Consider the following 24,822-nt stretch of genomic DNA (forward strand, 5'->3'; position numbering starts at 1 on the left):
TCGCAGACGTTCATGTCGATCGGACGGAAGGGCCTTGAGGGAATTCAGTGTTGCTCAGTAATCCTGCTGGTCGGGTGGGAGGGGTCTTTCGTCGCTGACAGTCTCGGGATGTTTTCACATGGTGCGCGAGAAGGGCAGACAGTCGGGGCCAGAGTGCAAGAAAACCAGAGATGTCCAGCTGTCGCCTCATAGTGTGAAGCCTATAGGTCTTCTTCGCGGAGACTTGCAGGCACAACAAGGAGGCAGGCTGTTTTGTTCGTGCAAAGTTCTTAACGAGGACATGCACGCAGAAAGAAGCCAAGCCTCTGTTGAGCAAGGCGGTGTTTAAAAACCTTGCCTTCCAAGTACTCAACGAGACGTTTTAGGTCGGGGTCCGAGCTTTGGGGCGGTGCAAATGAGCTGTAGCTGATGGGTCCTAGGAAGGCGTCCTCATCGTCTGTCCGGTATCGGTGCTTCTACAGGGACTCGCGACAGGCTGCGGCGTTAGAGTACTTGCGTCCGGACCTGTAAACGACAGTGACATCGAGCGAGCATGCCGGAATGGTCCTGGCTTGCTTGCGTGCTTGCTTTGCAGGGGCAAGCAAGCATGCCCGCGATCATAGCAAGCGTAGTGCTCTGGCAAGCAAGCTTAGTGCGTAGTGATCGCTGTACTCATTCAACGTTCGTCCGTACGGTAGGGGCGGAATTTCGACGTAGAACGGACGACGGAAAGACACTTCTCAGTTGTCTAATGGTTAGCCTCGGCCTTGGAAAGGGAACGGCTAGCGCATGCGATTACTTTTTCCAGCCCGTCGGATTTCTGAACGAGGACGGCGCCTAGGCCCACGTTGCTTGCGTCGGTATTAACTTCAGTCTCGGCGTTTTCATCAAAGTGCGCGAGGACCGATGGAGACTTTAAACGGCGCTAAAGCTCCTTGAAGGTTTCTGCTTCAGTCATTTCCCGTTTAAATGGCACTTCTGCCTTTGTCAATTGGGCCAGAGCCTTGGCGAAGAAACGTTATTGAGAAATCGTCCGTTATACGCGCACAGTCCGAGGAAACTGCGCACAGCTTCTTTATTGGCCGGTGGGGGAAACAGTGCAATAGCAGCTGTTTTCTGCGGGTCTGGGCGTACTCCCTCTTTCCTAGCGATGTGAGCTGGAAACAGCAGCTCTGCATAGACGAAGTGGCACTTTTATGCTTTCAAGGTTATACCGGACGACTTGATTGCCTACAGGGCGGTCCGAATCCTTTTCAGGTGCTGTTCAGAGTTTGAGACCAACACAACGACATCATCTAAATATACTAGACGACTTGAAGGAATCATATTCTTAGCGGTAAGAAACAGACACAACACCAAGAGACACACACACACGACACCCACTAGACTTCAACTATCTTTACTGGACACTTGTACGACATAAATATGTATCTCTGAGCACACGCAGGTGCCTCGTTATCCGCATCAGGTCTAACTACGCCCTCCCCTCTCCTGCAAGGCATACGGTTGCGCAGATAAACAATCTCTTTTTCTGCCAATGCCAGGGAGGGAGTGCTTACACACATGTCGCCTGCCTCTTGAATACGAAAGGCTTCGATAATTTCCCTTTATTTTTTGTCAGCGCCCACATGCATTACAGACGTAGTGTCATATAGAGGGATACAGCCTTTACAACCTCTGCAATGCTTCACCAATTCAGCTCCACCGGCCTGTGATGAAACATCCCTTCAGTGCTCTCTTATCCTACCGTTGACACACCTTCCGGTCTGGCCTATATACACCTTGCCACAGGCAAGTGGAATGGTGTACACCACTCCCGTTCGGCAGGTTACAAACTTCATTTGGTGCTTTTTGCTGCAACACAACTTCTTCGTTTCTGTGACTGCTGAACGTAATGCCACGTATCATTGTAGTGTTTGTTCGTTCACGCTCAAGGCTGCAGGAAAGGGTTGTTATCACTTTTGTTTGTGACGCGAGAAGCGACCGGACTAATCTCGATTTTTCACAGCCATGAACAGCTGCATCTACTTGTTTCTAGATTACTCTAGATGATCTCGACCTGTTATCTCGAAGTTTCCTTGCCGGCTTTAAATTGAACGATGCCGCGAGCAGCGGGCATTCGTACATCGACGATTGACGAGCACGCTTGTTGCTTACGCCGAGTGATTCAGTTCTTTTGTGGGCGCAAGTCAGCCCTAATAAAGAGCTTCGTTTGCAAGTATTTCTGATGTCTTCCTGACCGCTGGACTGCCGTCACTAAAACGTGACAGTATACTCTTACCAGCTTTTCAGGGGCTGTCAACAGAACACCAACACCACACTTCTGGGCAACTTTTTTGAGGCGGTGGGATAGATTGTGGACGTACGGGATTGCGACCCGCCGCTTAAGCCTTTCTTCACCTGCCTTCACTTTGGCAACACCAAGCTCCCTTAGTAAAGCTTCGACCACCGCATTCACCGATTCTAGAGGGTAGTCCGCTTTGTCCAATCGGTCAACCTGCTCTTGCAGACTGGCTTCCATGTTATGCGGGCACGACTTGTGCAGAGCCGCACCCAGGCTGTTCATCACAATGCCGCGCTTCACTACCTTCGAATGAGTAATTTAAAACCTGTTTTTTGGATCTCGGCTTATATGCCCAGCACGTACGCTCACCCGTGATGCATAGGGACACTTATAAAAACTGGATAGTGCCATTCACTGGAAGTTCATGAGTGAACCGAAGCCCACCTGCACATCTGTGAAAAACATCTAAAATACCAGATACAGAAGAGGCACTTTCCTGGACGCTATTCAACTTTACAATCACCAGATAATCGTCTACATATCTGAAACATTTCACAACACTGTTATCTAAACCCTTAGCAATGCGCTTGTCATAATGGGCTAAAATATATCACTGAGCGTAGGAGCTAAACAAGGCATAACTTCACCAGCGAAAGAACGAGACACGGGGAGTAGAAGAACACAGGACAACGCTGTCCATCGTTGTCCTGTGTTCTTCTACTCCCCGTGTCTCGTTCTTTCGCTGGTGAAGTTATGTCTGATGTACACCAACTAGCCCACATGGGTACCTCGTTAGAGCTAAACAAGACCCGATACATATTCCATCCTTCTGAATAAGGGTTTAAATAAGAGTGTTGTGAAATGTTTCAGATATGTAGACGATTATCTGGTGATTGTAAAGTTGAATAGCGTCCAGGGAAGTGCCTCTTCTGTATCTGGTATTTTAGATGTTTTTCACAGATGTGCAGATGGGCTTCGGTTCACTCATGAACTTCCAGTGAATGGCTCTATCCAGGCTTTAGAAGTGCCCCTATGCATCACGGGTGAGCGTACGTGCTGGGCATATAAGCCGAGATCCAAAAAACAGGTTTTAAATTACGCTTCGGCTCATTCGAAGGTAGAGAAGCGCGGCATTGTGATGAACAGCCTGGGTGCGGCTCTGCACAAGTTGTGCCCGCATAACATGGAAGCCAGTCTGCAAGAGCAGGTTGACCGATTGGACAAAGCGGACTACCCTCTAGAATCGGTGAATGCGGTGGTCGAAGCTTTAGTCATAGAGCTTGGTGGTGCCAAAGTGAAGGCAGGTGAAGAAAGGCTTAAGCGGTGGGTCGCAATCCCGTACGTCCACAGTCTATCCCACCGCCTCAAAAAAGTTGCCCAGAAGTGTGGTGTTGGTGTTCTGTTGACAGCCCCTGAAAAGCTGGTAAGAGTATGTTCAGCAGTCACAGAAACGAAGAAGCCGTGTTGCAGCAGAAAGCACCAAATGAAGTTTGTAACCTGCCGAACGGGAGTGGTGTACACCATTCCACTTGCCTGTGGCAAGGTGTATATAGACCAGACCGGAAGGTGTGTCAACGGTAGGATAAGAGAGCACTGAAGGGATGTTTCATCACAGGCCGGTGGAGCTGAATTGGTGAAGCATTGCAGAGGTTGTAAAGGCTGTATCCCTCTATATGACACTACGTCTGTAATGCATGTGGGAGCCGACAAAAAAGAAAGGGAAATTATCGAAGCCTTTCGTATTCAAGAGGCGGGCGACATGTGTGTAAGCACTCCCTCCCTGGCGTTGGCAGAAAAAGAGATTGTTTATCTGCGCAACCGTATGCCTTGCAGGAGAGGGTAGGGCGTAGTTAGACCTGATGCGGATGATGAGGCACCTGAGTGTGCTCAGTGATACATATTTATATCGTACAAGTGTCCAGTAAAAATAGTTGAAGTCTAGCGGGTGTCCTATGTGTGTGTGCTTTGGTGTTGTGTCTGTTTCTTACCGCTAAGAATATGATTCCTTCAAGCTGTTACCAACTAGCGCAACTTAATGTTTTAACGAAGTTTCATACTAGACGAAATTGCCATTTCAGGCCTGCCTGCCTTGTATCCATTACTCGCAGAAACGCCGCTGGTGCGGCATAGATGCAAAATGTGTGGGGTTTTAATTCGGCGAATAAGTACGTTTGCCCAGTTTAACCAAGGCTGACGCAGTTCAAACCTCCGGACCCCACCACGTGATCGCGTACGCTACCGAGCGCACGCCGACCACGGCGGGCCTTGCTCTGGGGGAACAAGCGAACGGCACACTGGCTGACACAAACAAGGCAGTTATTGCTACAACAACAATAATGCCAGCTAGCAGCAAAATATGTTAAGGAATCGAGGACGTCCGACTCACCAGGAAGGTTATGAGCGAATATTCGCGCACGATAGGGCAGGGGATACTCCGCGGCCGGACGGGACGAGATGCGGGAGAAAGTGCCTCCCCACGAGGCTTCGCCATTCACACCGCCGGCGAAGAGCGGAGCCTTGCGCCGAACAGTTCGTGCGCCCCGAAGTTCCCGAGCTGATTGATTGATTACTTTGGGGTATTCTTGGGAGGGGATACTGGTCCCGACGTATGTTGGCCAGTTGGTGGCATCACTCTTGGGGACCAGGGGAAGGGGTAGGGGGATGTAGGGAGGGGAGAAGGGAGGGGGGATGGTCGTCGCCGCGACAGGAGCGGTCCGTGTCCGTGCAGGGGGAGGGATCTTGGAGTAGCGCCGCCGCCGCAACAACAGCTCGCAGGGGGGAAGCCTCGGTGCACTGGGATAGTGTGCAAGCACCGGGCTGGGGGGGAGGGGAGGGGGAAGCCTCGGTGCACTAGGTTAGTGTGCAAGCACCGGGCTGGGGGAGGGGAGGGGGAAGCCTCGGTGCACTAGGTTAGTGTGCAAGCACCGGGCTGGGGGAGGGGAGGGGGAAGCCTCGGTGCACTAGGTTAGTGTGCAAGCACCGGGCTGGGGGAGGGGAGGGGGAAGCCTCGGTGCACTAGGTTAGTGTGCAAGCACCGGGCTGGGGGAGGGGAGGGGGAAGCCTCGGTGCACTAGGTTAGTGTGCAAGCACCGGGCTGGGGGAGGCAGATTCCTAGACCTTCATGTGGCTGGGAGGAGCCGAAGGTCTAGAAGAGTCCAGTTCCGAGGCTGCAGGTCCAGGAGGGCGCAGGCCTTGGGCTGCAGGTCCAGGTTCCTCGGGCTACAGAAGGATGTCCAGGCCGGTCTCCTTGAGGTAGGTCAGCAGGAGGCGGCAGGCAGGCAGGGGGTTCCGGGCCGGGAACAGCAGCTGGTCCTCCGTGTCTGCTGGCAGGCCGAGGGCACGGTAGCCTGCAAAGAGACGGCTACGAGGCAGAGCAAAAGTAGGACATGAACCCAACAGATGAACCAGGGTGCCAGTATCCCCGCACGATGGACAGAAGAGAGCCGTCTCCTCCGTGCCCGCGCGCAGCATTCACGCTGTCCGTGGCGCTCGTGTCGCCGCGACGCCGGCGCCCTCCTTTGTTTGTTAAGGTAACTAGCTATGCTATGGAGGGTGTTAAGGGCGAGCAATTGATGACGATGGGCTCAACGACGGAACATGGGAACATCACAGTATGTAGCCATAAACGATCGCACTTCGAGTGAAATGAAGATACAACACGGCGTCCCACAAGGATCAATTTTGGGGTCTTTACTCTCATATATATGTGAATGATATAACTATCATACCAGTATCCCCCTAGTTAATCATTTATGCTGACGACACGAATATATTTTTGACAGGAACAACAAAAACATGCCTTCAAAAATCTGTCAATGATTACTTATTAAAACTTTCCAGGTGGCTACAAGCCAATCGCATTACTCTAAATGCAACAAAATCTAGATACGTAATTTTTAAACCTACAAGTGTTAGGGACCAGAACCCTTTTAGCATCAGATATGAAGGCAGCCTGTTGGAGGAGGTCAATGAGCAAAAATTCTTGGGTGTATGGTTCAGCAAAGGTAAGTCCCGGAACGCCCGTGTTAGTTGCCTTAAGTCCGATTTATCACGGGTCATTGGTTGTCTTTACAGAATCCGGCACTTGATTCCATCTTGTATGAAGCAGGCACTATTATTCTCTATTCTATTCTAGAATAAGTTATGGTATTTTAGTCTAGGGTACGACAACTGATTCTAATTGCAGAAAATTAATTACTTTACAGAAGAAAGTGTTACGCATATGTGAAAATTATCATGGCGAGAAAAGGGAACTAAGATCGCATCCACTTTTTTTAAAGCATAATATGCTGAGAGCAGATAAGGTATACTACTTAAAGTTGCTACAATGGATACATAAAATTCGTTTGTATGTCACATCCACAGACAGAGTAAACTTGTACGCTATTAGAGACCCGAAAATAGAGATGCCAAGGATAAGGACAAATTATGGTCGTCAAGCACTGTCTTTTCAAGTTATCAGAATTCTCAATATAGCCGCCGCGGTGGCTCAGTGGTTATGGTGCTCGACTGCTGACCCAAAAGACGCGGGTTCGATCCCGGCCGCGGCGGCTAGAATTTCTTTGGAGGAGAAATTCTAGAGGCCCGTGTACTGTGCGATGTCAGTGCACGTTAAAGAACCCCAGGTGGTCAAAATTTCCGGAGCCCTCCACTACGGCGTCTCTCATAGCCTTAGTCGCTCATGGGACGTTAAACCCCATAAACCAACCAAGAAGAGATATAAATATTAATTACAGTAAACCCTTCTCCACTTTCAAATATGAATGTAAATGAGCTCTTCTCTGTAGTGATGTCACCTATAGCAATCGCTAAAATTTCTCATGCAAGCATGTTGTAATCCATTTTTTTTTTCACAGTTACTGATTCTGTGTTCGCATCTATATACTCTTGTTTGTGCTTATATGTCCATAATGCCTTGTTTTTCAGTAGGCTAGAATAAGCCTTAGGTAGAACTTTGTTATTTGATGTAGTGTTTCATGTATGTCTTGTTTCTTATTTATATACTCATCGTACTTTTATGATGCAAATTTTTGTCAAGCGCCTCTGTCTTTTCTTGCAGAGTGTGTATGTATTTTCCTCTGTATGCATTTTTTTTCGTATGTATTTTCCTCTGTATAACGCTTACTTTTGTGCCTACTTTTCTTTGATTTTGTTTTTTTCTTCCTTATCAACGATACTATTTTCTACCGGCCCGCCGGACTTTTATAATTTGTAATTTGTATGTTTGTTTATCATGTAGTAGGGGGCTGAGGCCCTGTCAGGCAACATTGTGCCTTTAGCCTCAGCCCCTTCTTAGGCAAACGTCTAAGCAACAAATAAAAAAAGAAAAAGAATTCTCTTGGTTCAGGAGATGCGCCTTGAAGGCAAAGATCCCTCTCCCCGACGCCGAGGCAGTGAGAGCCGCTGAACGAGCAGTTTTACCGCCGAAGTTACGGAGGCGCCCTGTGCGACGACTCCCGGAAAGTGTCTATAAAATAGTGATGAGACCCGGAGATTCACTCGAGACGACCGTGGTGGGACCAGTCCGCCTGGCCGAAGCTATAGGCCAAGCGGCTGGTCTGGGGCCTCAAACGCTACATACGGACAAAATGCGACTGCACGCGACAAACAACACCATTACGATAAGTACTCCAGCATAGAGCAACGCAAGTGCCTATAAAACGGCGGAGGAAATTAGCATCAGCCGAAACAAGTACAAAGGTACTTGTTCCCTACGTGCCTGCCCCCGACAGCTCTAGCAAGGGAATGCTCTACAACTCTCTTAGCGGTGAATCGGACGACTTCATTTTTAAGGAGGTTCAAGCCAGAAACCCAACCATGGGCATCATCAACGCCAGAAGACTTGGCAAGACAGCGCACATGGTAATCATATTCGCTGGAAAGGACCTGCCCAGACCTATCGACTAGCTTCCCAGACCTTCCCAGACTACCTACCCAGACCTTCCATGCAGTGGCGGTCCCAAAGATTGGGTTAAGGGGGGGGGGGGGGGGGTGCGGTAGGACTTCCTTATACCAAAAAATAAAATAAAAAATAGGAAATAACAAAAATATGTGAATAAATAAATAAAAAATAAATAAAATTAAACAAAGATTATTCAATTCACATTTTATTTGTATAACAATTTTTGTATGCTTTGTTGCTGAAAAATAAATGGCGAACGATGTAGATATTATACCATAAGTCATGCTTTGATTGTTAACAGTCTAGTGAGCAATATTCATTTCGGTACCGGGGGAATAGAGGTCGACGGCTGAGATATCCCGCCACGGCGAGTCCAGGATGGTCAAAGCTCATGAGCTGGGTTAGCGGCCTTCATAACTCAGTCCTGGGAAGGGGCTTTGTTCCGCCCTTGGTACAGTTAGCGGACACTCAGTGGATGTTTAAAAACTAATTTTGTCGCCTGCTATTAAATTTCATTGGGCTAAAATGAAGGTATGCGTTGAATGGATGGGTTTTCATCGTACTTAATAAAGGGATTCCTGGAAACTTTTTGCAGTATATGTTTCGCGTAGCATATCTAAATTTGAAACTTCCGTAAAAGAAACGCCAGAGATCGAGAGGAACAGTGGCCACAAGACTTTATTCACATATTTACAACTTATTACGTATTTACAAATGGCAAAGCTTCTTCCGTTTGTGCGCCAGCCCACTCGATTCTATTTTAAGGTATTTTAAAGATTCTATTTTATGCTTTGAAATATTGCTCGCGTACCTGAAAAGCAGGGGAGGAAAAAGCCCTTCGGGAACCAAAATATTGTCCTTTCTTTTCACTTTTTTATTTCAAGTTTGAACCAAGGTCAGTGCAGCTACTTGCATGCTACACTGCGCACCCATGGCACAGACGCCTCTATTTATTGCGCAATTGCATAGAATAACTTCAATTACCTAAATAGAGTTAGAATGCTTTAGCCAAAACACTATGCTCACTAAATATAGTCGAAGCGTTGAATCAAGATGTAAGAATATATCTGGTTAGTGAATATACGCTCTCTGCAAAATTCGATGGTATTCATAGGCATACTGTATTTAATTAACCATGACATGAACGCCCACACTGAACTTGAAAATATGTGTCATTGAACCACACAAGAACAATGACTGGTGCATAAGAGAAAAAAGATTCTTCAACGATTCTTCAACGTCTTCAACGATTGCTTCGATGCGCACACACAACGTACCTTAGGATCTCGCAGAGTCCTTATGTCGACGTCGTCGCGGCAAACAGCACTTAAGAAGAACTTCTTGTTGGGCGAGTTGGTGCATACTGTTGTAGGTACGAATTGCGCACAAAAGACACACACAGGAAAACACACGAGAGAGACTGAAAGAGCGCAAACTATCAACTGGTGTTTATTAGATTCAGTGCCGCTTTATAGGCAGTGTGAGCACGTGCCTACAAAGAGGGGAAGGAGAGGATAAGGAGGCAAATCAAACCCTTCGCGACAAACCATCAGAAATGCTCCAAAAAATTCCTTTCCGCGTTGTACAGTGAAACGGATGTGTCACTCACACAGTTATCACCTCTTGCCTTGATATGATATGCCTCTAGAAGTTCACGGGAAACTTTGTCCTTGCTCTTGCCCAGAATTCTGATACTTTTTAGCAGTGGCTCACAACCGTTGCATGCAATGCAATGAGCAGGCAAATTAGCTCCTTCTTTGTTCCTAATTGAACGCTGATGCTCCCCTGCGCGTTCATTCACGCAGCGTCCTGTCTGGCCCACATACACGCGACCACACTTGAGCGGGATGAGATACACAACGCCCGTGGCGCATTTCACAAATTGTGCCGCATGCTTTATCTCGCATGCTCTTCGTCGAGCGCCTTCCGCGCTGATCCTTGGGCACAACCCGGCGAGCTTGCGTGGCGCCGAAAACACCACAGGGACGCCATGCCTATTCGCTACTTTTTTTATGTTGTGGGCCACCTTGTGTATATACGGGACGACCGTAGTCTTTCTTCGTGGTAATCGCTCCTCGTTGTTGGCGCGGTTTCCTTTTTTTACCTTCCGAAGAAGGTTCTCGGCCACAGCTGAGATGACCTCGTAGGGGAAGCCGGCTGAAAGCAGCCTTATTATCTGATTATGGAAGCTAGTGTGCATTGCATGCGGGCATGACTTCGTCAGAGAAGATCCCAGGCACGAACTAACAATAGCTCTCTTGACTATCTTCGAATGGGCAGAGTCATAGGGAAGAAGCCCTTTCTGCGCTCGCGGTTTGCATCACGTCTGCTGGCACTACGCACCGCGAGCGCAGAAAGGGCTTCTTCCCTATGACTCTGCCCATTCGAAGATAGTCAAGAGAGCTATTGTTAGTTCGTGCCTGGGATCTTCTCTGGCGAAGTCATGCCCGCATGCAATGCACACTAGCTTCCATAATCAGATAAAAAGGCTGCTTTCAGCCGGCTTCCCCTGCGAGGTCATCTCAGCTGTGGCCGAGAACCTTCTTCGGAAGGTAAAAAAAGGAAACCGCGCCAACAACGAGGAGCGATTACCACGAAGAAAGACTACGGTCGTCCCGTATATACACAAGGTGGCCCACAACATAAAAAAAGTGGCGAATAGGCATGGCGTGCCTGTGGTGTTTTCGGCGCCACGCAAGCTCGCCGGGTTGTGCCCAAGGATCAGCGCGGAAGGCGCTCGACGAAGAGCATGCGAGATAAAGCATGCGGCACAATTTGTGAAATGCGCCACGGGCGTTGTGTATCTCATCCCGCTCAAGTGTGGTCGAGTGTATGTGGGCCAGACAGGACGCTGCGTGAATGAACGCGCAGAGGAGCATCAGCGTTCAATTAGGAACAAAGAAGGAGCTAATTTGCCTGCTCATTGCATTGCATGCAACGGTTGTGAGCCACTGCTAAAAAGTATCAGAATTCTGGGCAAGAGCAAGGACAAAGTTTCCCGTGAACTTCTAGAGGCATATCGTATCAAGGCAAGAGGTGATAACTGTGTGAGTGACACATCCGTTTCACTGTACAACGCGGAAAGGAATTTTTTGGAGCGTTTCTGATGGTTTGTCGCGCAGGGTTTGATTTGCCTCCTTATCCTCTCCTTCCCCTCTTTGTAGGCACGTGCTCACACTGCCTATAAAGCGGCACTGAATCTAATAAACACCAGTTGATAGTTTGCGCTCTTTCAGTCTCTCTCGTGTGTTTTCCTGTGTGTGTCTTTTGTGCGCAATTCATACCTACAACGGCAAACAGCACGCTCCCACGTAATCCTACGGGCGTCTTTTGGGAACGAAAACACACGCACTTTTGGCCCGTTGTCATAGTTTCCTTTGCAGTTCGGCACGCAGCAGCGACCCATTGCTTCAACAGCAGGTCAATCAATCAATCAATTTTATTTCCTTAAAGACCCCTTTTCAGGGGCATTACATAAGGGGTGGGTACAACGTTTGGTGCGACAAAGTAATCATGCGTTATGATGATGACAAAAAGGTGTTAGCTCTGCGTGCGAAGTTCGCGGGACAGGTTATTGTTGCAATGTCAGCGGGAAGGCCATTCCAGTCCGCGGCGGTGCGTGAAAAAAATGAAGCTGCGAAAGTGACTGTGCGTGCACGTGGACGGCTGATCTGGAGTTGATGGAGAGTGCGGTGAGATATGCGTGCCGGAGGGACCATGTAGGGTGCAGTTTGTAGATGGCTGTAAAAGAACTTGTGAAATAATAAAAGACTGGCTGTGCGGCGGCGCAGCTCGAGTGGCTGTATGCCTGAAAGCGATTTCAGATATGTAACACTCGTGCTGTAATGATATGAAGAATGAATAAATCTGACTGCGCGGTTTTGCAAAATTTCTAATGCGTTGGTTAGATAAGCTTGATGTGGATGCCAAATGGGTGATGCGTATCAAAGTGGCGTATCAAAGTGGCTGACGTCAGAGCAGGACACGCAAATATTTAGATATTTCCTAACCAGCACTCACGAACGCAACAGCAAAAAAACGCAGCAGCGCACGCTGACACGTCTAGCTACACGACTACGGTAGGGTGCAAGACTGGTTGAGGGAAGAAAGGAGACGTCTCAGTGTCGGAGGAATGCGGAGGGGTCAGCGGTCAAAGTGGCTGACGTCAGAGCGGGGGAAATGGAAATCGCGCAGGCCTTGAGAATCCAAGATGGTGCTGGCTAACTGCGCTCCTCTCGCCGCGTCCACTCTGTGTCGACTCTCCTGTTTTCTCTCGTGCGCTCGTCTCCCCGCGTGTCCTTCGGTCCATTTCTTTCCCCCTGGTCGCGTGATGTTCTTCCTCTTTTCTTCGGAGTGCGGGAGGCGTCGCGAGGTCCCCTCTTTCCTGTGACGAGCCGGTGGCTCCGACATGTTAATCCCTTTGCCAGCGCGGTGCGCTCTCGTCGGGGTCTGTTTTCTTCCGGCCACAAATTTGTAGAAAGTGCGTTCTGTCCGAAGGTCGAAGCAGTTAGCGAATTCTTGAAACTTCCTTGGGCTGGGCGAGAAATGTGCCCGTCGGCAGCATGCTGACAGTACCCTCCGACCAGGCGGCTGGTCAGCGCTCCTTGTCAAGCCAAAAAGGGATGATCCCCTCGCTGACGTCGCCGTGTCCCATAATGGGGTAACGACATGAATGGGTGGCTCATTGCCGCCCCGACGAGGGGGCTGGCCACCCCAACCGCAGCTGAATGGCACCGCCGCAGCTGTGGTCGCCGCACCAGAGCAAAACAACGGTGGGGGCACGGCAGGACTATGGTACCTCGGCAGTTGCTACGAATTGTAGAATACCAACTTGTAGAATGCAGAATTGTGTGAAATAAGACAGCCGATAACACAGTTAACGTACAAAGCAGAAGAGTACTTGACTCATCGCAGGCGAAAAAGCTTTCCAATTCTACGTCAAAAATCACAACTCGCCCTGTGAGAGCCCGAAAACGGACGTTCGGGAAGATGTGCAAAGGCTTTTGGGGGGGGGGGGGGGGGGCGGAGGGGGCGGTCGCCCCCCTTAGGACCGCCACTGTTTCTCACAATATTCTTCCTTAGCAGTTCTTAGCCGACAGCTATTTTAGTAGCACGCATCTCACGCGCCTTTTTTAAACACAACAAAAAAAAAGACGAATCGGAACAATTCACGCCGTTGATCACTATTGTTTTCAAACTATAAATAAGTTTTCAGTTGCAGCACGAAATTTCGCGCCTTTGCAGTCACAGCGTTAAAACTGGTGTCGCTGGTTCTGACACGCGTTTCGTCCCTTCTAGCGCGACCGGCTAATGAACCTTGCTCAGACCTTCATCGCCTCGTGGCCAGCGCGGCACGAATGGACGGGAAATATGCTACCAGCTTGTCCGGCCATGCCAACAGCTCACCTGTCTCGAACCAGGCGCCATCGCTACATGTCGCGCGCGTATCGCAGAACAGCTTAAGCGGCTGAATGCACAGCGTACTGGTCTTGTGGAGAAGCGTTTTCCCCTTTGTACTACGTCTACTGCGGCCCAGTTGGCATTCCGGAAAGGTTTTACTTTTTTTTTTCTGCGCGTGTGCATGACTTGAGCTTGGCTTCCTGCTAACGTTAGGCATGGTAAGAATCAAAAACAACAATAAAAAAAAGAAAAAGGAGCGCGAGCGACAGTCAGTGAGAAGACGGGAGGAGCGCTGAATTTTTAGGGGCCATGAAATGACTTTTACTGAGGTTAGGAAAAGCCCAGGAGCGATCGGTATTCCATCATTCGTCACCGCGCTGCCAAACGTTTTAAGCTAGCTTCATTAATAATGAATGTACCCGCGATTATAAATGATGCCTGAGTGGCTTTGGGACGTTAAACCCCGAAAAATTAATCTTCTCCCTCTACCCGCCCGATGCACGAGAAAAATATATGGCGATCGCGACTGTACCCCGTCCCGCCCACGTCACTTGGGCACGCCCAGATTCCCCACTTGCCTGAGCGCGGTAAGGGCAGCTGAGAACGCGCGGTAAGATGCTGCCCTAATCTGTTGCGAGCGGCAGTGTTTAAAAATTGTTTGTAAATTTTACTGTCTACACAGAGCTTTTAATTCCCTCTCATAAATACAAGGGCCACCTCTTAGAATATGCCCGTGAAACCAAATTCAGGATCCGTGGGAAAAAAAATTCGCTGTGGCTTAGCTTGGTTAAGCCCGGTAATTGCGAAAACAATATCCGTACCTACGCCATGGTACAGCTGGTAGTGTAGCTGGTGGTGGTGCTTGTGGTCAGACTTGTGATGATGCATCGGTTATACAATCCAATCCAATCCATTCCAATCCAATGCAATTCAATGCAATCGAATCCAATTCAATGTAATGTACTCTAATCTAATGTAATCTAATCTAATCTAATCTAATCCAATCCAATCTAATGTAATCCAATGTGATCCAATCTAATCCAACTAATGCAATCAAGGTCAAATGAAGGTCAATGGTGGTCACCGCCGCGGTACGATGGTGGTCACCCTTTAAAGTGCAAGTAGTATTGCTTTAGCAATAAAAATTGGCGGGGGCTGAGCTTTGGTTAAGCCTGGTAGGTTGCGAAAGCAAAAGCGCAGCACCTCCAACAGAAGGAACGCAGTGCGCCGCGTCTACACGTCAGGCGTGGCTACCGGCCGCCGCTGCGCGACGACTCGACTTGGTAGCCCATCTCTCACCCTGGTATGACGTCACGCTATGACGTCACTAGGCATGGCATGACGTCAGAGGTCATGCTAAATGTCCACCGTGGCTACCGGCCGCCGCTGCGCGACGACTCGTCTTGGTAGCCGGTGTCTCACCCTGGTATGACGTCAGAGAGGTCATTCTAAAGGTCAAACGTGGCTACCGGCCGCCGCTACGCGAAAGGCCGTTCATGTGCGTAGTATTGCTTTCGCAATAAAGAACTTCTGTTATGGTTAGCTCACGCATCCGGAATTATGCTCAAGCGCTGATAAAAGGACAGATCGCAAGTTGTCTTCTCGTTGCTGAAATAAATAAAAAGCTTTGTACTTGCACGTAGGTTGAGCTATGTAACGATTATGCAATCTTTGCTGCATTCCTGATATAAAATGCTTCAACAAGTGCACTCGCAGTTTTATCACAAGACTTCGGTAACTCGTGGCATAAAGGCAGGCTGGCCAGCGAGCAGGCAAATGTGTATTTTTGCTCTTTTGCGACAGCTTGGTTTCACTGAGTCCCGTATCTTACGGCATTGGCCTGTTTCTCCTACATAGACTTTGCTGCAGCTTATTGCTGAAGGCAGCACTCGCCGAGGTCACAGAGGAAAATAAAAACATACAAAACATAAACACATTGACGTTTCGGCAGCGCTACGGGTGCCTTGTTCACAATGATAATGAAACGAGATGGGCCGGTGCTTATGAAGTTAAGGTGTTGCGTACAAGGTGCAGGTACATCTCGGGTAGATTTCCCCGCGTCCTGTTGATCGCTTCTGCTGTCATTTGGATGAGTAATGACTCCCTTCAGTAGACGGGTAGACAACAGCTTTTCCCTTTCCAGTATCCGTGCGGAATCCCAGTCAATCAGGTGGCCTGTATCTTGATTGTGCTCTGCTAGAGCGTTAGAAGTCACTTTTTGTTCTTTACGTCACGTTGGTGTTCCTTCAATCGTCTTCTGATATCGCCAGTTTCGCCTATGTAGGAAGCGCTGCAATCTTTGCCAGGAATTTTGTAGACGACGCCAGGGCAGCTTGTCTTCTGCATAGGGTCTTTCACCCGTACGAGGTGATTTCGGAGCTTGCTGGGTGGTACATGGGCCACTTGGAGGTCGTAGGCAGCGAATATCCTGCATAAGGTTTCGCTGACACCCTGAGCATAAGGAATGACAGCACGCTTTTTCTTTTCTCTTGTTTCTCCGGTTGGAGGGGTCGCAGCAGCTAATCGAGTGTGCCTAGAGTGCCGGCATTCGACATCCCACGTTGTTCGTCTTGTGTTTCTTTATGCAGCCAACGCTGCAACTTCCGCGATTGGCGACGAGTGATAGCGGCTAGATAGAAATGCCAGCAGTTCTGTTCCACACTGGTTGGCCACCATTTTTAGACAAAAGTAGGTTTGGCGCATGCATGGTCTGGGCCTCTTTTTGCTTCGCCCATTTTATTGGCATGTCGCACCCAGAGCGCAAGCCTACCGGCCAAACCCCGACAACTCTGTCTCAAAAGCTGCATGTATGGTAAGGCGATAAAATTAACCTAATGCGGACAAAATGCGCCGAGATGCGATAGCCCTCTTGACAGTATTGTAGCTGTTAAAATGAAACGGCAACCGCTATTCGTGCGAGTGGACAGTAGTTTGAGCATATAGAAGCGGTAAGGTGTTCCGATGATGTCTAATAGGGAAGGGGGGGGGGGGGGGGTTCAGTCATTACTGCTGGACGTTTGGTGCGCAAAATTGACACCAATCCTATGTAAACGAAACGTATACTGAACCTCTTTTATTGCACCCAGATATCTAAAAATTAATTGGTTGTAAAAACACGAGAAAATCACCAACGTCTCCGAAAGCCTAGTCTATCGCTGTCAGCCCCAAGCGCTTCATTCAAGGTGTACCAATATTCCAACGTAGGAACCTACGCATATTGCTTGTTGTTTTTGGTGCGTTCGTTTTTAAAGTCTACAAAACGTGTGCAGATAAAACTCAAGTAACGACGTCAAACGGTATACTTTCAAACCGCCAGCGTTTTGGGAGGCTTTGACGGCATTCCTCTGAATGCACTCGCGAATAAGTGTAACCAGCTGGTATTGCGGAACAGAATAAAAAGACTTTCAAGGCCTCGGGCAGAAAGGCCAACCGTATAGACTGCAGAAATCAGGATGCTCTGGATCAGAGCATATCGTAAAATTCTACACAAGCGCATCTTCAGCGGGAATACGTTTTTGACCACAGTTTTTTCCTATATCATAGGATTACGCCGTACGTTCAATGTATCCGCAAATTTCGCCTCGACAGACTGGCATTTTTTTTTGTTATTAACATTTTTCCTGTCACCACAAACGTTCCCCATTGGTTTTAAATCGCAGTTTCAACTGCCAGATGCGAGAGAAGGAGAAATCTTGAAAGATTTTGCTACGCACAGGAAGAATGGAGTATTTACGTAACAGTACCTTACAACATTCTCGCAGTTGCCTCACAATTAAAATCGATGTCAAAGAATCGTGGACTTGTACTTGCCAGCGGATCGTTAAAGGTAGCGACGTCAGTGAATATAGTGGTGCATTAGGGTTATTTCGTTCGATCATCATCATCATCAGCCTGACTACACCCACTCTGGGGCAAAGGCATCTCCCACGTCGCTCCAATTAACCCTGTCCTTTGCCAGTTGCGGCCACCGTATCCCCGCAAACTTCTTAATCTCATCCACCCACCTAACTTTCTGCCGTCCCCTGCTGCGTTTGCCTTCTCTTGGAATCCACACCGTTACCCTTAAGGAAATAAATGGTAAATTGGTTTTTGAGGAAAGAAAATGGCGCAGTATCTGTCTTAGATATCTCGGCGGACACCTGGGCAACACACCGTATTCTTACCACGGCCACCTCTCTCGACCGAAAGGTTACTCTGTCGTGGGTCCCTGGGCATGCCTCGATCCCCGGTAATGAGCGCGTTCATGCGCTGGCCCGAGAACTCTCCTCCCTGACCCCGGATGATCAGGCACCCAACCCTGCGCAAGAAGCCCCATCGGTCCTCTCTACATATCATTAAATCACAACATTCTACAAACTCAGCCACATGACACTGCCACCACCCCACAGTACCTGGATAGATGGAGCGCCCCCTTTAAAACGGGGTGGTGGCATTTGCCACCATGTTCAGCTTTTCTTTCTTTATTCTTGTTCAACTGTGTTCTCAATTCTCATTAAGATTCGCCATCTTCTTTACCTACGGTTTCCTAGAATTCTAACCTTATGTCACATCTCCGCTTTTCAGCCACCAATCCTCCAATCGCTTTTTGCTAACTTCCACTGCAGATTTATTTACATGACCATTGTTATCTTTAAATTCCTAGGGCCTCCGGAAGAGTGACTGTGCCTGCATCGACATCCGGATGGATACCATCACATTTGAGTATGAGGTGTTCAATTGTTTCTACAGATCGACCACACACTGCACATGTGTGATCTTCTTCGTTAAATTTCTTTTTGTAGCTGTGCGTTCTAAGACACCCTGACCTAGCCTCAAAAAGTAGGGCACTTCCTCTTGAGTTATCACAGAAAAATTCTTTCCTGATCTGCCTTTTCCAGTATCGACATAGTTCTACACTATGTTATTTTTCCGTTGAATTAATACAATTTTTAACTTCCGTGTTTTTAACCTGTCGTTTCATGCTCTTTCTTTCTCCGTCCTCATGACCGGCATACTTACTGGTTAGTTTTCTAGTTCTGTTCCGCCACTGTGAGTCAACGCTCTTTCTGTATAAATATTTAAATACCTTAGCTGCCCACCTGTTATCGTCCAATTTCCTCAGGCGTTCTTCATATAGTATTTTACTCTTAGCTTCCCGTGCTTCGAACGATGCCCAGCCCATATCCCCTTGTACTGCCTCGTTTGGGGTTTTGCCGTGGGCACCTGGTGCTAATCTTCCAACAGCTCTCTGATTTACGTCTAATCTCGACTGAACTTCTGCCCTTAAGCACAGAACCGCATTGCCGAAAGTAAGTCTCGGCACCATTATTCCTTTCCAAATACCTCTTAGTACTTCATATTTGTTGTACCCCCATAATGCCCTATGTTTCATTATCCCGGCACCTCTTCGTCCTTGTATTGTAAGCACCTGATCAGTTGTATCGTTGAGAATCATCACACCTGACTTAGTTGCGCTAAAACTGAATCCTAGAGCGTCTCCTTCGTCTCCACAACAATTAACCAAATTTTGGAATTCATCCAGGCTATCAGCTAACAGTACAATATCGTCCGCATACATTAAACCCGGAAGTCACTGCTCAACTACATTTCCGCCTAATGTGTACGACAGATTATAACTAGATTACTTTCTTGTAGCCTTCTTTCCATATTTATCACATAAAGCATGAGCAGCAGCGGTGATAGAGGACAACCTTGCCTTAATCCTTTGTGCACCCCCAAAGTTGTGGTACTTTTTTCTCCTTCCCATCTAATTTCATCTTTATTATCACGGTAGATTTCCTGTAGAGAATCAATTACCTCATGACCGATACTTAAATCTTTTAATATGCTCCACAGGAGTTCCCTGTTCACGTTATCGTATGCACCGCTTATGTCCAGAAAGGCTAAATATCGATGTCTGTTTTCCGCCTTAGCTATTTCTATGCATTGGGTAAACATGAACAGGCTATCATATAAGGGCCTACCCCTTCTGAACCCACTCTGAAGTTCCCCAAGTATCCGATTACCTTCTACCTTGTCGCCCTCATCCAGCGCCACATGGGGGCAATTACAGACAGGCTGCTTTATTTCCCCGCACCGTCTCTCATGCTTTCACCCCATCTTTCCTCCTGATTGTAACACCTGTGGCGTGCCCAGATCCACACTTTTTCCACTACCTTTGGGAATGTCCTTCCCCCCCCCCCAAAAAAAAATGGTTTGCAGGTAAATGTCGCGAAAACAAAAGCAGTTATATTTAGAGCAAAAAATAAGAAAGTTACACTTGTAAAAGACATTTGCTTCAATAATGCTCAAGTAGACATAGTACCTACATTTAAAACACTGGGCGTTGTATTTAATGAAAAAATGACTTGGGATGACCATGCCTATTTTATTTCCAGCAAACTGTCGCAAATTATTGGTTTAATTTGCAGATATCGCCAACTGCTGCCAACAAGAGCATTGCTGGCCATATATCATTCACTCTTTAGTTCTCGCCTCAATTACTGTAATTTAGTGTGGGGAAAAACTTCGCAAGAAAACATCAATAAGCTACTCGTATTACAGAAAAATTTTATCAGAATAATTGAAAATGTTCCTAGAACATTCCATACACAAGACCTTTTTTATAAATACAAAATACTCCCGGTAACTAAATTGTACACCTTTCGCCTCAGCCACGCACTGAAGCGCGAAATTATTAATCACACGTCCTTCCTTCATGAACTCTCCAACATTGTAGTAAGCTATAAAGTAAACAACACAAGAAACGTCGATCAGTGGCACATTAAAACATACAGAACAACATATGGCTGTCAAACACTTGAAAACATATTACCGCGTCTACTAAATGCTCTTTGTGTCAATGACATTGACCTAAAAACTACCTCACACAGAAAGCTTTTAGAATATTTTTTATTTACAGATACTGCATTGAATCTGTGAACCGAATTTACTGTATTGCACTCTTCATTGCTTTGTTTGTCTTTTGTTTTTCTTGTGGGAAGTACCTGTCGCGATTTTTTTGCAATACTGTATTTAGTTTCAAAGTGTGCCACGGCTTTGTTGCCAAAGTTCGCAGCTGGGTGTCTATGGCCAAGTCAAGCGGTCCAAGAGGCCGCTTTTACTATGGGCACCCTGTCACCATGTATATTGTGGTGGTAAATAAAATATCAAATATCAAATCAAAGGCAGTACCCCCCATCCCGAATCCCACTCATTCTTCCTGGGGGGCTGCATTACGAACCGCTCAGCCCGCCGGGTAGAAATGGCTGATGGATCGGGCTTTACGTGAAGCACAAGCCCGTGGGCTTCTGGACCAGTAGGGGAGCACCCTGGAAGATTTTTTTTTTTTTGTGTAATAAAGTTGTTTCCAACCGCGCCGTAAGGGAAGGGAGGAAGGTAGTGAAAGAAGAAAGAGAGAGAAAGAGGTGCCGTAGTTGAGGTCTCCGGAATAATTTCGATCACCTGGGGACCTTTAACGTGCACTGACATCGCACAGCACACGGGTGCCTTTTGCCTTTCGCCTCCATCGAAACGCGGCCGCCGCGGTCGGGTTCGAACCCGGGTACTCCGGCTCGGTAGACGAGCGCCTTACCACTGAGCCACCGCGGCGGGTGTACCCTTAATGACCAGCGGTTATCTTGCCTTCGCATTACATGCCCTGCCCAAACCCATTTCTTCCCCTTGATTTCGACTAGGATGTCATTAACCCGCGTTTGTTCCCTCTCCCACTCCGCCCTCTTCCGATCTCTTAACGTTATACCTACCATTTTTCTTTCCATAGCTCGCGGCGTTGTCCTTAACTTAAGCCGAACTTTCTTTGTTAGCCTCCCCGTTTCTGCCCCACAGGTGAGTACCGGTAAGATACAGCTGCTGTATACTTTTGTCCTGAGGGATATTGGTAAACTGCCATTCATGAACTGAGAGAACCTGCCATATGCGCCCACCCCACTCTTATTCTTCTAGTTATTTCCCTCTCATGATCCGGATCTGCGGTCACTATCTGCTCTAAGTAGACATATTCTCTTACTGCTTCCAGTATCTCGCTACCAATTGTGAACTGCTGTTCCCTTGCTAGGCTGTTGAACATTACTTTGGTTTTCTGCATGTTAATGTCGTTCGATAGTTCTCCCAAATAGCCGTTAGTGATGATTCCTTGAGGAGCCAGATATTGCAGATGGTCCTGTGCTTTCTCGCAGAGCACGGCGGGCCGGATCACGTTCGAGGATGTGGTCAACGTGCTGCCATTCGGGAACACGCTGGTGGTCGTGAACGTCACCGGAGCGCAGCTTAAACGCCTTCTCGAGCACGGAGTCCACAGGCACGACACCACGGGAAAGATGGCACGAGCAGAGCTTGTCATCGCTGCCGGTGCGTATACCTGTCTCTCACTGGCGGGGAGTCCGGTGTGCCCGGGAGATCGATCCTGAGAGGTATGATTGCGGATGCACTAAGGGCCTCGGCAGGAGTTTCGACGCGAAAGCGTGCCGCAGAAAATCCGGTGTCGGCGTGGCCCGGACGGGTCCAAAAGGAGGCTATTCCCAGCCACGCCTGCCGCGCATCGTAAACAGTCGGGTTGCGATTTGCTGTGTCACGGCTTGTTACCAAAGCGGGGTGCCTAGTCTTTTCGTGAATGTAGGAACAGTGTCTGCGGGGGCACTGTCGCGTCTTAACCTTAAAGGCGGTGCTTGAGTATCCCCCAATCGTTTGTCACTAGAGATGCATGAGGCGTTTAACATCCCTGGGGAACCAGCTCAAAGTTTTTTTCTTGCCTATTGCATCTTGCTGTGTAGTCACCAAAATTCAGAAGCGAATGGCTTCCGTTCAAGAGAGTGCAAAAATTCAAAGGGGCACTTTGTTGTCCTAAAGTGCGGTGAGGCGAAAGCCTTAAGCGCGGTATTGCTGCTTGTGTCACTGATATGTTAAGATGTTAAGCTTCGCCTATAAGAGTGAAACGCGACAGCGTCTTGCAACGCTGCCAGGGAGTCCACAGAACGCCATCGCCCTTTCTGTTCTACGCCTTGCTCGTCGGTAAATCGGTTTTTCAGTAAAGGAACTGTATCTGTCTCGCATACCTCGGTGACACCTGGACCTCGCCGTAAGGGAAGGGAGGAAGATGGGAGTGAACGAAGACACCGTATTCATTAGACGCGCCTTTGTTCATTCCAAACCATCGAGCTGGCATGGCGGAGTGGTTAGCATACTCGTCGCACTCCGGAGACCGGGGTTCGATTCTCGAAGTCGACCAATTTCCTACTCGGTTTTATTTATTTATCTGGCCTGATTAGAAAGCTTAGTTAGGCTTAATTAAGCTTAATTAGGCATTTAATTAGTTAAGGTTCATTGAGCAATTAACTAAACTCATTCCCACTTATTCCCACGGAAGAAAGCGGTTCCGGCTCGATAGCCGCGGCGTTGATGCAGCCCTTACCTGGGGCTTCGTCGGCCCCCGAACCGAGTGGCTATCCAGCACCGTAAAATAAAAACATCAATATGGCTGGCAAACCTTCTCAGAAAGCTAAAAAATTAGACCAATTCGAAATCATTCAATGGAACTGCAGAGGTTTTAGACCCTACAAAAAACGGTCACATCTCCAGCTCTACCTGCAGTCCCTTGGTGACATGCCGACGCTTCTTGCTTTGCAAGAGCCCGGCAATGATGCTAAATTATCTGGGTATAGCTCGTTTCAAGGGGGCTCCTCGACCTGCATCCTGGTGCATAAAGCATACACCGCGATTCAGGTCGATCTTGATCTGGAGACTGAGCAGGAATACACCATGGTGAGGGTTCTGCCTCTCAGGCGCCGCGACCCGTCAATACATATACATATACATATAAGCCGCGTGTTACTTTCTGCGAAATTTTCTATCGTGCTCTCAAATCGGCTAACAATGAACCCCTGGTGATCATTGGGGATTTCAATGCACCCAGTCTACACTGGGGCTATCACTTCGAGAAGGCCAGGGGACGCAAGCTGGCGGAGCTCATCTCCACCCTTCGTCTTACGTTGCTCACGGATCCGTCTTTCCCCACACGTGGGGGCAACTCGGTCACCCGTGACACGTGTCCTGACTTATCTCTGGTTAGGAACACTACAAACGCCACATGGGAGAACCTGGGGGATACCCTGGGCAGCGACCACTGCCTTCTCCGCATCACGCTTTTGGCGAAGGCAGCCCGTAAAAAAGGGGGACAGGCGAAAATAACCAATTGGCAGCAATTTCGAACTGAGGACATCCCTGCCGTACTATTCTCCGACGGCTATGCGGAGTGGGCAACACAGGTCACCAACATACAGAAACAACACACGCAAACACTTCACACCACCGACGAGATCCCCGCAGTGGACAATCACCTCCTGCATCTGTGGGAGGCGCACCGGAGCTTAACAAAACGATGGAAGAAACACAAGACGAATCGCAAGCTCAGAGATCGAATTGCACAACTTACGGAGCAGGCTGCGGCATATGCCGCCCAGCTCACAGACACCAATTGGATAGAACGCTGCAACTCGGCAGCGCGTCAGATGAGCTCGAAGGGGTCTTGGCGCCTCTTACGCAGCCTCATCGACCCTTCTCAAACGAAAGGGGAGACGCAAAAACAGCTCCGGCGGGCTCTGCACGGGTACCAAGGTACGACGCCGCAACTTGCGGACACTTTGTGCGACAAGTATCTCTGCGGAACAAATGACCCGGTTGGGCCCGAGTACACGTACTCCGGCAAGCCAAATCAGGATTTATACGCCCCTTTTGAGTTGCATGACCTTAAGGCGGCCCTGGCTAAAATGCGTCGAGGTGGGGCACCGGGTCGGGATCGCATAACAGTGAAACTGTTGGCGAACCTCTCCGACTCTGCATACCTCCACTTGCTACAATACATAAATCAGATCTGGGATGGGTGTCCACTCCCACTCGAATGGAAAACATCGCTTGTAACGTTCATCCCCAAAGCAGGTAAAGCCGTGACTACGGACAACTTGAGACCCATCTCATTGACCTTGTGTGTGGGAAAACTCATGGAGACGATGGTTCGGGATCGCCTCTCTCCATACATGGAGGGTAAGGGCATCTTTGCAGACACTATGTTCGGGTTCCGCCTGCACATGCCTGCACAGGATGTCCTACTCCAACTACACAGGGACATAATACGACCCACAGCCATGCAACAAAACGACAAGGCCATTCTCGCCCTCGATCTTAAGGGGGCGTTTGGCAATGTTAAACATGCCATCATACTCTCTAACTTGAATACCACTAACTGCGGGGCGAAGGCCTTCGC

At 48.5% G+C, this 24,822-nt stretch overlaps 1 protein-coding gene across 5 annotated transcripts in view; it reads left to right on the top strand.

Moving 5' to 3' along the window:
- The window catches only part of LOC149324977 (protein 5NUC-like), a 263,653-nt gene that overhangs the window by 204,651 nt on the left and 34,180 nt on the right, over nt 1-24,822 (top strand). For all 5 annotated transcript variants that reach the window (XM_089563646.1, XM_089563643.1, XM_089563647.1 and 2 more), the window contains one exon: nt 21,743-21,914. In XM_089563646.1, the coding sequence (XP_089419772.1) occupies nt 21,743-21,914 (172 nt within the window). The remainder of the gene's footprint in view (nt 1-21,742; nt 21,915-24,822) is intronic.

The sequence above is a fragment of the Amblyomma mixtum genome, chromosome 10, assembly GCF_055824585.1.
Source record: "Amblyomma mixtum isolate Tamu chromosome 10, ASM5582458v1, whole genome shotgun sequence".
NCBI classification, from domain to species: domain Eukaryota; kingdom Metazoa; phylum Arthropoda; class Arachnida; order Ixodida; family Ixodidae; genus Amblyomma; species Amblyomma mixtum.